At 41.5% G+C, this 12,848-nt stretch overlaps 1 protein-coding gene across 1 annotated transcript in view; it reads left to right on the top strand.

Moving 5' to 3' along the window:
- The window catches only part of USP34 (ubiquitin specific peptidase 34), a 132,353-nt gene that overhangs the window by 37,904 nt on the left and 81,601 nt on the right, over positions 1-12,848 (top strand). Inside the window, exons 9-16 of the mRNA XM_015425498.1 lie at positions 2,331-2,412; positions 2,501-2,593; positions 4,559-4,684; positions 5,312-5,441; positions 6,578-6,613; positions 8,356-8,486; positions 10,228-10,859; positions 12,269-12,483. Of these exons, the coding sequence (XP_015280984.1) occupies positions 2,331-2,412; positions 2,501-2,593; positions 4,559-4,684; positions 5,312-5,441; positions 6,578-6,613; positions 8,356-8,486; positions 10,228-10,859; positions 12,269-12,483 (1,445 nt within the window). The remainder of the gene's footprint in view (positions 1-2,330; positions 2,413-2,500; positions 2,594-4,558; positions 4,685-5,311; positions 5,442-6,577; positions 6,614-8,355; positions 8,487-10,227; positions 10,860-12,268; positions 12,484-12,848) is intronic.

The following is a 12,848-nucleotide window of genomic DNA, read 5'->3' as shown; positions in this document are numbered from 1 at the left end:
TGTGATACCACTGAATAACAGTACTATATTGTTGTTGTTACCCTTGTATTTAAGAGGTTTTTAATAAAGCACTCAAAAGATTGCTCAATCAAAGCTAGTATAGAAAAGAAATGATAAACCCAGCCATAAAACCATATCGTTGAGAAAGTAGTAGCCCTTATATGTGATTAAAAGCACAGGGAGATTAATCTTATGTCTATAAGTACTAGTGTAGGCAACTCTGAGTAGGGAGCTATTTCTAAAATTAGGGTGCCGTGATAGAGAAGGCCTTCTTTTCAGTAATCTCCTGCCAAACTTCAGGCAGAGGCACCTTTCACCCACAGGAAGGATTGTGACGAAATTCCTAATTGACAAACTGATTCATATGTGACGAAGTGTTCCTTGAAATATGCCAGGCATAGAACATTTAGGGCAGTGTCAGCCCTCTTGAATTACACTTGGAAAGGGACTGTGGACCAACTAAGTTCTTTCAAAATTGAGGTGAGATTCACTACTGTCAAAAATCTGGTTGATGTATTCTGTACCAGCTAAGGTTCCCAAGCCATTTTCAAAGGCAGTCCAGTGGCATCACTGTTATCAGGCCTGGATAACTGTGTGCAGACAACAGTCTCAAGACAATTTCTGTCCTGAAAGGGCTTTAGCTGGCATGCCACATGAAGTTGCTATTCAATGGATTCTCTTAACACTTTTAGTTATAAGGCTGGCTTTGAGAATTCCCCCAGAGTGTGCCCTTGAACTTACATCTTCCTGTGGCAGAGTAAGAGCAAAACTTTCCACCGCACGCCTCAGCTGCCCTCTCCATGCATTCTCTTTGTGCTCATTGGCTGTGAACAATGCTATTCCAAAGCTTGGAAGGACTGAGAAAGCCTCTTTAAGGGCTGCAACTGGTGCCCTTAGAGTCCTAGCATTGCTGCTGCAAGGTTGCAAGGAAGGAGAAAGCTGTCAAGTCCTACCTCACTCTTCCGCTATTCTCAGTTGGACCTCAATGAGGGCAACCTGGGAGCAGTGGCACAGCCAGCAAGCGCAGGTGCTAGGACCCAGCAGCTGCTCCCACCTTCCATCTTCAGAGTGGCTGAGAGAGATAGCTTACTTTGTAAGAGTGCTGATGCTGGCAGCAATAAGTCTTAGCATAGAGAACAGCTACTGCTGTCCAGGCCTGTCATGACAGAACTGTTCTGGGAAAGGAAAATAATTATCATATGGCATTGTGCGTAGTATAGCCAGGAGATCCTAAGATTGTCTGGCAACTTTAAGTTCTAGCTCTTTTAGGGGTGAGCTAGACTTATCTTTGGGCTGAGAGAGTGCTGAAAGAGCTGTGACTGACCCAAGGTCATCCAGCTGGCCACAAGGTATAGTTAGGGACTCTGGGGCAAGTGATGCTCTGTCTTCTTGGTGCTTGGGGGTGTGTGTGTCAACAGTGGGATGGCTTCTAATGTCCTGGCCCCACTGGTGGACCTCCTGATGGCACTGGTATTTCTGGCCACTGTGTGACACAGAGTGTTGGACTGGATGGGCCTTTGGCCTGATCCAACATTGGCTTCTCTTATGGTCTTACGTTCTTATGTAAATGTTTTGTTAACCCTTGTTCAAGAACTATACTAGAATTAAGTGTTAGGAGTGTGCTTTAGAGTATAGCAGAAAATTATTAATTGGATGCAGTGATTCCCTTCGGCTTAAGTGGAAAATTTTCATTCTCTGGAATGAGACTCCTATCTTAGTAGAAAGGTCACAGGTTCTGATCCCTTCCATTTGTCTTTTGGCAATAGGTGAAAAACTAATGCAGATGGCATGTTGATGAAGGCCAGAATGATAAACATTTGCATGTAATTTAGCCTAACCCTGTTTGTATTTACTCAGGATTACATCACACTTATTTTGATGGTTAAGTTTAGATAGACACTTCTGTTATTAGCACACTTAAGTTATAGTTATCTTTCGGCATGTAATTACTGAGATAAATGTTCAATACTTACACTTTGTTCATATGACAGCTGCTTCAAATTTCTCCAACTCCTATCCTGTTACATTGCTTATTAGAATTGCTTATTAATTGAATTGATTTACATTGTGTAATCCACTTTGAGTCTCAGTGAGAAAGTCAGATTATAAATAAGTAAATAAATGTGTTGCTGTTAGTTTAAATGAATTGTTAGCTACACACATATCAACAATTCTGATTCTTTGTACGATAATAATAATAGCTCGAATTTAGAAAGTAACCTTTTAAAGTTATAAATAAGAATGGGTAACCCTTTGTTTAGGGGAACCAACACCATTTAGCTGTGTATATGTGCAGAACACTTAAGTATGCTTTCCCCCTTTTTATGTAGGTCCATTGCAAAAGAGCTTGCAGATTGGCTGATCAACAACAATGTGGTAGAACATATTTTTGGACCAAATTTGCATATTGAGGTTAGTTCAAAATAAAAAGAAAGAGTCGAAAGAAAGAAAGCAAACAGTTTTAGTTCCTAATTGCTACTTCTGTCTTAATTTTTTCTAGATCATCAAACAGTGCCAAGTGATTCTTAACTTTCTTGCTGCTGAAGGGCGACTTAGTACACAACACATAGACTGCATATGGGCTGCAGCACAGGTACATGGATATTTATAGAGAAGGCCAAGAATATGCATCTCTAATTTTAGATCTATTTTACTGTTTATCTGGTGTTTACAGTATTAGTAATTTGACATTCAATCACTATCTTGATCCTCTTTTTTAATGAGAATATCTCTGTTATATACATATACCTACATATCTTGGGGCATTTCTAACATTATAGCAGTATAGATCAAGATGGGTAGCCATGTTAGTCTATCTGTAGCAGTAGAAAAGAGTCCAGTATCACCTTCAAGACAAACAAAATTTGTGGTAGGGTATGAGCTTTCGTGAGTCACTGCTTACTTCTTCAGAAGTGAGCAGTGAGTCACAAAAGCTCATACCCTACCACAAATTTTGTTAGTCTTGAAGGTGATACTGGACTCTTACTCTTTTTTTACTACTATAGCAATCTAAATTGTAATACAGTAGAATGCATCCACACATCCCTAAAAAGTTGTAGCTACAAGTCATGTGCTGAGGCGAGGCTTTGCTTTATGTCCTTGCGTGAAAGAGAATGTAGAATGCATGCTGTCCTACCATTTGCTGCAACTGCAGGCAAAAGCAAAGGAATTGCCCCCAAGCTTTTCATGCCTTCTGTTTCACTTGGCAGCTGCTCTAATATCATTACACATGCGCACACATACTGTCTTACCTTGCTGCCAGTGCAAGTCTAGCCTAGTAGCTCTCAAAGTTTTTTCAGTATGTCCAGTTTCTAAACTTACTGTTTGGGCCTCGCTGAATAAAGTTAACACATTAGAATAACCATTCACTATGAAGGCACTTTGAGTATCAGGGAGGAACCATCACAAATATTTCAGTCTGTGTTTGCAGATCCCAGTCCCTTCTTCTTGCCTTTTCTATGTGGGGGGGGGGGGATGTTTGGGAAACTGGCTTCACCCACCTCCCTTCCTGGTATTGATTCAGCTTTAATTGTTTATTCTATAACACTTTTATGTCTATTGCCATAGACATAATAGACATAGTGTCATGCTACCCCGTGGGTTGCAACCTTCCTCTGCCACCACTCTGGACTTAGGATCCCTTGGGAAGGCCCAGAGTACCATCCCAAGCCCAACCATAAATGCCCCTTTTAAGCCGAGAAATATAGGTGTGATGACTAGGCATAAAAAATGGTTTATTAATACAATAATGGGGCAAGGGAAAAACAAGACAATGTGCTTAAAATATACAACAGTCTCTAAAGGTAAATAAAACAAATCTAACGCGGCTACCTATTTCTCTTAACTGGTTATTAGTCAAGGCCCACAGCCTTTTATACCAGACCTGTGCCTGTACTCACTCTGTCCCAAGTGAGGAATCTTTCTCTCAGACCAGACAGTCCTCTCAGCTTAACTCTGTGAGAGAAAAGAACGCAGTTCCACAGCCCACTAAGTTTAAGTGACAATTCCCTCATACAATCCCTGGACACCAATTGGTTACAACCGGCACCAAACATTGTGGGGATTGTAGGCTGTGTCTGCTTTCCATTCCCACACAAATCTCTCCTGGGCCTAGGCCTCACTAGGCCTTGTTTCCCAGTCCTACACAGATCATGACACATGGTCATTGCAAATATTGTGTCATTTATTCCCCAAATAACTCTGTTACATAGATTACCCTGAATAATAGTGACATGTCTTAATTCAGTCAGTGAGGATTTTGCAAAGTGGAAATTTGAACCAAGGCTTCCCACTTCCAAATCTAATGCTTGAAACTGAATCACACCAGTTTTTCATGTGCTTTCAACAGATTAAATTGGAACACTCAGCCATGTAATGTTTCTTTGGAGAATTTTTTTCCCATTTGCTGTTTTGCTTTATGTATGATACCTTGAATATCCAAAATATTTGAAAAGGAGGAATGTGCCACATTAGGGAAATGCAGGAATATGAACCAAGTTGATTAAGGATGTTTTGTTATTTTCTCTTAATAATTCTTACCTCTGTCTTTTTTTCCCAGTTGAAGCATTGTAGTCGCTATATACATGATCTGTTTCCTTCACTTATCAAGAATCTGGATCCTGTTCCACTTAGACATCTTCTTAATTTAGTTTCTACCCTCCATCCGAGTGCACATACTGAACAGGTAAAAAAAGTTTGTAAGGCTTTTCCATCTTAACGATACAACCCACTGGAAAGTTCTGAACAGGTCCTGTTAAACTGAATGGAAGTTGTACATGAAGAAGAAGAAGGGACTAGATTTATATCCCACCCTTCACTATCTGAAGGAGTCTCAGAGCACCTTACAATCCCTTCCCCTCCCCACAACAGACACCCTGTGAGCTAGGTGGGGCTGAGAGAGCTCTCTTGAGAACTGCCCTTGAGAGAACAGCTCTGAAAGAACTTAAGACTGACCCAAGGTCACACCAGCCACTGCATGTGGAGGAGTGGGGAATCAAACCTGGTTTTCCGCGCTCTTAACCACGACACCAAACTGGCTCTCATGGACACTACAGTAGTCATGTGACCTGTGTGCACTTTCATTTCAGGTGGCCTGTGTATACATTCATTCATTCTCTCTCTCTTTTTCTGTGGTAGAAATATAAACATAGGTCTGCTGCAAGAATTTGTGTTGTGCAGTTCCAGTGCTCAAAACAACCTAGCTTTGTATAAAACCAGAATTTTATGTGTGAGGTTTACACATACACATGGAATGACAGAAGTAATAAATTCAGTTTTCTTGTGGACTACCAACATCTGCTTTTGTTTGCAGACTTTATATTTGGCATCCATGCTCATTAAAGCACTGTGGAATAATGCGCTAGCAGCTAAGGCTCAGTTATCAAAGCAGAGCTCATTTGCATCTTTGCTCAGTACAAACCTACCAATGGGGAATAAGAAAGGTAAGTATGTTTGCTTAATGGGTTTTATAAATAGCTCCCAAGTACTCTTGAAGTTTGGCTTGATTTTTTTTTATTACTACAGGATTGCTGTTTGTACTGATTTTGGGGAATAATTACTGAGGGTGGGGGTTTTTTTGAGCAGAATTTTGACTTGCTGATTACTTAGCATAATCAGGTAGAAGGAAAACATAACAGTTATAGACTTGTTTTGCCTTTTTAAAGAGAGGCATTTTTTTAGGTTAGCACCTTCCTTTTCTAAAAAGAAGCAAGCTGCAAATGAATTTGTTCATATTGCATCAATCTGAAAAGATGGTAGCAGTCAGTGTTGTTCATGGAGTTCACAGCTGGGTATAACAGAAGCATAGTTTCTTCCTGTGCAAAGCTGAGTTAATTTTAGTGGCAGTTACTGAGTCAGATTCAAATCTGCTGTTCTGCTCGTGGAAGGATGCTTCAATTGGTGGAGGAGGAGTGGTAATTTTTGCTAATTCTCTCCCCTTCCCATGTTCCTGAGGGTCCCTTGACCTCCAGGAGCAGAAATTCAGAGGGCTGCAACAGGAAAAGGGAAGCAGGGAAAGTCTTATGCTGCCAGCTTCACTCTGCCGATGGTGGTTGTGATTCAAGCCTGGAACACCCTAATGAGATCCATGTAACCCTCCCCCCAAATAAGAACATACAGTAGCTAGAGATTTCCTAACCATTACCTTGCTGTACTACTGTAAAAATATAAATATACAAGCTGGAGCCCCGTGAGAGATTGCAGGAGGGGGGATGAATCCCACCTCCCAAAATCTTCACCTTAAACCTTCTGAATACTCTCCAGGGCTTCAATAGGCTGGGTTCTCCCTCACCTGCTTCTCTTCTTCCTCTTAATGACATTTAATTATTCTCAATATTCACTCTCCTTTAAAACATATTTAGTCATCAAGCTTTTTAGTGTTTCTTTTATCTCTGTGTGTGTGAATTTACAAAGTCATCTTTTTTGTATACCTGTGTTTTTCCTTGAGTATGTAGAGACCCCCTGCTTTGTCTGAGAATGACCGGGGATTTGCCATGAGGGGGACAGTTTTCTGTCAGTCATAGTGATTATATGATGTATCCCTTAGACTGGTTCCCCTTTTTTCTCCCTTTCTCTTCAGAGGAAGAAGAGCTCCGAAGAGCAGCTCCATCGCCATGTAAGTTGTTGCAGAAAACCGTATGGCATTACTTTCAACCTTGATGTCATGATCAGTCTCTAGGGCAGAACTTTTACACGGTCTTGCTTTGTACAACTGTTCTCTTAGGCAGCAGTTGAAAGAAAGAAAGCTTGTGCAGTTGGGGTCATAGCGTATAGCTGAATGGAAGTATCAACCCAGTATGCTGCAGCAGTAAAAAAGGCAAACTCTGTGCTAGGAATTATTAGGAAAGGGACTGTATAGTTCCCCATATAGTTTTGTGGTGTGATCTCGTTTGGAATACTGTGTGCAGTTTTGGTCACCATGGCTCAAAAAGGGCACTGCAAAACTGGAAAAGGCACAAAGGAGGGAAACCAACAGGATTAGGGGGTTAAAGCACCTTTCCTATCAGGAAAGGCTGAAGAATCTGGGACTTTCCAGTTTAGAAAAGAGATTACTAATGGGAGACATGATAGAGGTTTATAAAATTACAGGTGGGGTAGTGAAAGTGGACAAAGAGAACTTTTTCTCCCTGTCCTGCAATACTAGAACTTGAGGGCATCCAGTGAACTTTGATAGGCAGTGGATTCAGGACAGACAAAAGGAAATACCCTTTACACAATGAGTAATTACATTGTGGAACTTCGTGCCAGAGAATGTAGTGATGGTCACGGGCCCAGACTACTTTAAATGGAGATGAGATAGATTAATGAAGGATAGTTTTATCAGTGTTTACTGGCTCTGGTGACTAAAGGGGGGCTCCACATTCAGAGGCAGTAAACCTCTGAATACCAGCGCCAGGAAGCAACACCATGGGAAGGCCTCTCTGCACTAGAGGAACAGGATGGCCACTGTGTGGGACAGGGTGCTGGACCAGATGGACCAGAGGTCTGATCCAGCAGGGCTTTTTTATGTTCTTGTTTTAATGAACTAAATATTTTAATACAATTTATGGTCCTGCCTTTCAGCAGAGGGATTTCCATAAAAAATACCATGAATCCAAATACTACGAATTAGATTTAATTTTAAAATAGCAACAGGAATCAGTCAGACAGCAGTACTAGCAGTAACAATAGCCACAGCTAAAAAATGAGCAAGAGCATAGAATTGTTTTTTTTAAAGTCCCCCACAGTTATCTATTATCAGAGGCTGGGGGAAAAGAAACCATCTTTGCCTGGTACCTAAATTCAGAAGAGAAAGTTCCAGGCAAATAAATGTAAGCAGAAAATTTCACAGATGAGGTGTCACAGCAGTGGAAACTAGCTGACCTCAAAAGGTGGGAACACCCAGAGCATGATGTCTGTCTCAGTAGCTGGACAGGTTTGTCTTCACAAATGTATCCTCATGCTGTTTAGACAAATGTATATATTTATTATCTGCAAGTCGTGCCCCTCCCCCAATACGCCTGTGTGACAGCTTCATTCTGGTAAAGGCTTGTTTCAGGTACCATCCTGTAAGGGACACCTTTGTGTGCTGCAGCACTGGTACTGTGAAATGGTCTTCTCCCTGGAAAAAGGCCTTAAATAAACAATTGTATTCAGTCCTGCTTAGTACAACAGTCCAGGGGGCTTAATGAGCATCATACTTGGCACCTGCCAAGTAGAGGATAAGCTAAGTTAGAGAAAAACAAAATAGGTCTGAGGTACTAGAGCAATGGTATACTTAACTGTTGGCAAGAATTATGAAATTGACTGTGCTGAAGAGTTCCACACAAGCTGTATGTTGGAATTCTGTTGGAGTAACTTGAAAAGTACTTGTAACAGGGTCACCTGCAGCAAGTCCTCAAAGCAGTGACAACAGTGATACTCATCAGAGTGGAGGAAGTGACATTGAAATGGAAGAGCAGCTGATTAGCAGAACTAAACATGTCCAGCAGCGGCTTTCGGATACAGAGGTAACATTAACAGGGTTTTTTTTGTCCCCGATGGTTATCATGGCAGTTTTAAAAGGCAAGTTGGATTTATCAAACAAACAGTCCTTCTCTGAGAAAAGGAGGACATCTTGGTGGGTGATTCCCACCCTCCTATCAGGGAGGCAGGAACTAGATTTTTCCTCTTCCTGTCTTCCGTGGGAGTCACCCGCCTCTTCAGTTCTGGTAACTCTGAAAAGCAGTAACATCAGACTTAAGGAACAAGAACAGATAACCAGGAGAATTCAGGTAAGTAAAGAGAAACCACAAGAAAGTCAAAGTATATACACTGAAGATGGCTTGCTTTGACGATGACTTTGGGAGGGATAAGATGTCCTCCTTTCCTCAGAGGAAAAGGACCCTTCACGGTAATTACCCAATTATCTGTTCTACCTCTGAGGCAGAGGACATCTTGGTGGGACCTCCCAAAGCAGTGTTCCCGCCATTTGGGTGGGTCATTATCTTCAATGGAGATTATGTGTCACGATATTCTCGTGCCAAAGGCAATGTCAGCTGAATCATACAAGTTCATTTTGTAGTGTTTTACAAATTGTAGTGTTTAAATGGCTGCCACTTGAAGCTGTTGGGTTGGAGCAGGCCCTTGATTCCAAGGTGGGCTTTAGAAGGCGGCACTCTTTTGTGCGTTTTCAAGCCGCCATGATGGCCAGTTCGTCAGGGTAGCTCGCGCAAGACGAAAATCAGGTATGTCAGCTCCTGCTGTCTTCTGCCATACAGCAATGGCTGTGAGAGGAATCCCATCTGTGGGCTCCTTTGATGCCATTAGGAGTTTTCTGGCTGCAGCCGTTTGTGGTGGACCCAGAATGACCACCACAGTTTGCTGAGTCTCACATGTTGAATAAGTCTTTGAAGGTGAGGGAAAGGACAGAGGGAGACTCAGATAATAAGACAGGGATAGGAGATAGAGAAGTAGAAGGTAAGTAATAGTAGTAGCTGAGGAAAGAAGAGGAATAAAGACTAAAGAGGACAACAGAAGGCTAAGCCTACTAAAGAACAGCTCTCCCTGTTGAGGCATGAACAGAACTGAAGAGGCAGGTGACTCCCACAGCAGACAGGAAGAGGAAAAATCTAGTTCCTGCCTCCCTGATAGGAGGGTGGGAATCACGCACCAAGATGTCCTCCACCTCAGAGGTAGAACAGATTAACCATGTTCTTTACCCCACTAACAAAGAATTGTCAATACTGCTCAGATAACTGGGGAGGATGACAACTGAAATCCCCTGTTCTGACGACTGAAAATCCAACTCGTCCCCTTTCCAGCTTTGGAGATTTCCCCATGTGCTGCTGAACTTTCCTTGCATTTTTTCTCTATAGTCCAAAGGACAGTGCGTTTTTTTATAGATGACTGTTTTGGTTTTATAGGTGCTGAAATAGATTCCAGGTTATGCTGTCCTGTGTGTACATAGGCATAGTGTGCATGTTGTGCACACTAAGCTAAGCTTTTGGGGAGTCACAGTGGGCAGCTGGGGGAAAGGCAAGAATGATTTGTAAAGCCCAACTCATGTTACTTTAAATCTTAATATGTTTATTATTAGTAAAACAAAATATAAGATACAAGTTGAGGTTTAGATTAATTTTATAAACTTTTATTATTAGTAGCAATAGATATGATCTGTAAAAGCTGACTTTTTTTTAGAAGTGACTTTTTGAACACCTGTTAAAGGCAGAAGTACAGTCCATCTAATTGTGTTTTTTAAAATGATTGTAGGAATCTATGCAGGGAAGCTCTGATGAGACAGCAAACAGTGGTGAAGATGGCAGCAGTGGGCCAGGTAGCAGCAGTGGCCATAGTGATGGATCCAGCAATGAGGCAAACTCCAGCCACGCAAGCCAGTCTGCAGGAAGTCCTGGCAGTGAGGTGCAGTCAGAAGACATTGCAGACATTGAAGCGCTCAAAGAAGAGGAAGAGGAGGAAGATGAAGACAGAGGTCATAATTCCCAGAAAAATGGCCGGGGCACAGAGCTACGAAGCAGAAAAATGGAATCTCAGTCGGGGATTTGTTTGGGGGATTCACAGGGAGCAGCAGAAAGGAGTGGTGTAAGCAATGGCACAGGAAAGGACCATGTTTTTAATACTGAATCTGTGCCACCAGTGGATAATAGAATTAGGATGCTAGACCCTTGCTCACATGCAGAGGATACAGAACACGATATGACAGGGGAAATGAGCACAGCACATATATCACAAGGCTCTCAAGATTCTTGTATAACACATACAGGGGACTTCCTTGGAGAAGCTATTGGAAATGAATTATTCAACTGCCGACAGTTTATTGGGCCACAGCATCACCATCACCACCACCATCACCACCACCATCACCATCATCATCATCACGAAGGGTAAGTTATTTGCAGGACTCTGTGTGTGCTCTGTGATTTTTTCCAAGGCAATGCAATTTTGCGCCTAGAAAAGCTGTTTGACCTGCATATATTATTGTACCATGCTTTTCTTGTTCATTCTTAGGACATATTCAATAAACTCTTGGTGATTGGACAATGTATCATATGCGTATCTGACTAAAGTCCATTCATATGTGATGTGCCAGTTGTTACTAGTTCCAGTTGATATACAAAGCTTCCTGAATTTTAGCTATTGGAGGTAGAAAATATGTGCAATTAATAATGTTAACATCGTTTAGCATTTTAATGTTTAGGTGCCCAAATGTGATTTCTCTATGATTGCGCGATACCCCCCCCCCCCCCAAAAGCATACTGTTATTGTTGGAGAGTAATTTGTACAAAGCTTAACAAAGTTTGTGAGAATAAGGTATAATGTAAGGACAGGTTACAGTTTGCAGTAGTAAATGAGCTAAACAGGCTTACTCGCTTCTCACATCTTTTTTTTAACAAAAAATACAGAATTATTGCAGCTATAAGCTAGACTTCATGCTTATAGATGTGCTTATAGATTTGACTGTTATGAAGAGTGCTCAAAGCATACTTGGTTGTTACATACATATACATAGACCTTTATTGGCATAACACAGGAACAGTAAGGAAGGCAATGGAACAAATAAATGAACAAATTAATAGATCATAACAAGTTACATCAAGTTACACCAAAAGGAACATTTTTAAACTTCTCAAGAATAGTGAACTCAGTTAAAAAATATAACAATCCAAATGAGCACAAGGAGGATTAAGACTTATGCGCCCTTACCCTTAGCTTCCAAACATAAGCTAAGAATTCAGCAACAGACAGGGTAATTGCCAAGAACTTATCAGACAATAGAATTTTAAGATCATTGTCAGTCAAATTCCTTGTGGAAGGTAAGTGGGGACTGATCAAATAGCTACACATGGTAGAGTATTGGGGACAGTGTAGAAGGATATGAGCAACCAAATCAGGTTCACTATAGAGACAATTGCAGGTTCTATCCCTATAGGGGATACCCCTATATCTGCCTGAAACAACAGCCAGAAAGGCGTGGGGGTGTTTGGGGGGGGGGGGGGGGAAGGTCAAGGAATCGTGGAGAACAGACTCCAGAACTGCCGGCATTAATTATTTGGGCTTCCATATCCCAAATCCTCCTCCGCACCACCTGCAAAATAGCTGTTTCACTGCAGTTATACAGAGAATCCAAGTCAATTCCCATAGTTTTGATTTTATGCACTATGGTTTTTTCCACCTGGTCACAAACCATAGTACTTGGTTGTTTCATAAAACACCTTTGTTGTGTTGTGATCCACAAAGACGTTTCCCAGTTTCTGAGCAATATAAATCTCCCTCCCTTGCCTGTATCTTACAGACACATGGTTGATGACATGCTAAGTGCTGATGATGTCAGTTGTAGCAGTTCCCAAGTCAGTGCAAAATCGGAGAAAAATATGGCAGATTTTGATGGGGAGGAATCTGGCTGTGAAGAAGAACTTGTACAAATCAATTCACATGCTGAACTAACATCTCACCTCCAGCAGCACCTTCCAAATCTTGCCTCCATTTACCATGAACATCTCAGCCAAGGTAAGGGCTGGGAAAGAGAAGAACAAAGCTGTGTTGCCCCAGTCATAGCTAAGGAAGAGTTTGCGCTCATTGCCCCCTATAACTAAGAAGTGGACTTGTCTGTATATGTTCTCACGTTTGTAGGTTTTCCAGCTTTTTATTGGTCTTAATCCTTTATCAGCAGCTGACATACAGAGATTTGATAGAGTTTTCCCCCAACATGTTCCACTTGCTCAGTATCTTTGTGTCATACTGTTGTTGAAAGCACAGATGCAGGGTCAGTAAAAACATGTGCCACCCCACAATCTTCCTCAAAAGCTTTATTTAAACTGTGCATTTATTTTAAAAATATGGGGGGGGAGCCATAAACAGGAGAAAGCCAGCTG

The sequence above is a fragment of the Gekko japonicus genome, unplaced genomic scaffold (assembly GCF_001447785.1).
Source record: "Gekko japonicus isolate JY-2015 unplaced genomic scaffold, Gekko_japonicus_V1.1 scaffold480, whole genome shotgun sequence".
NCBI lineage: Eukaryota > Metazoa > Chordata > Lepidosauria > Squamata > Gekkonidae > Gekko > Gekko japonicus.
This window is presented reverse-complemented; position numbering and strand designations above follow the sequence as displayed.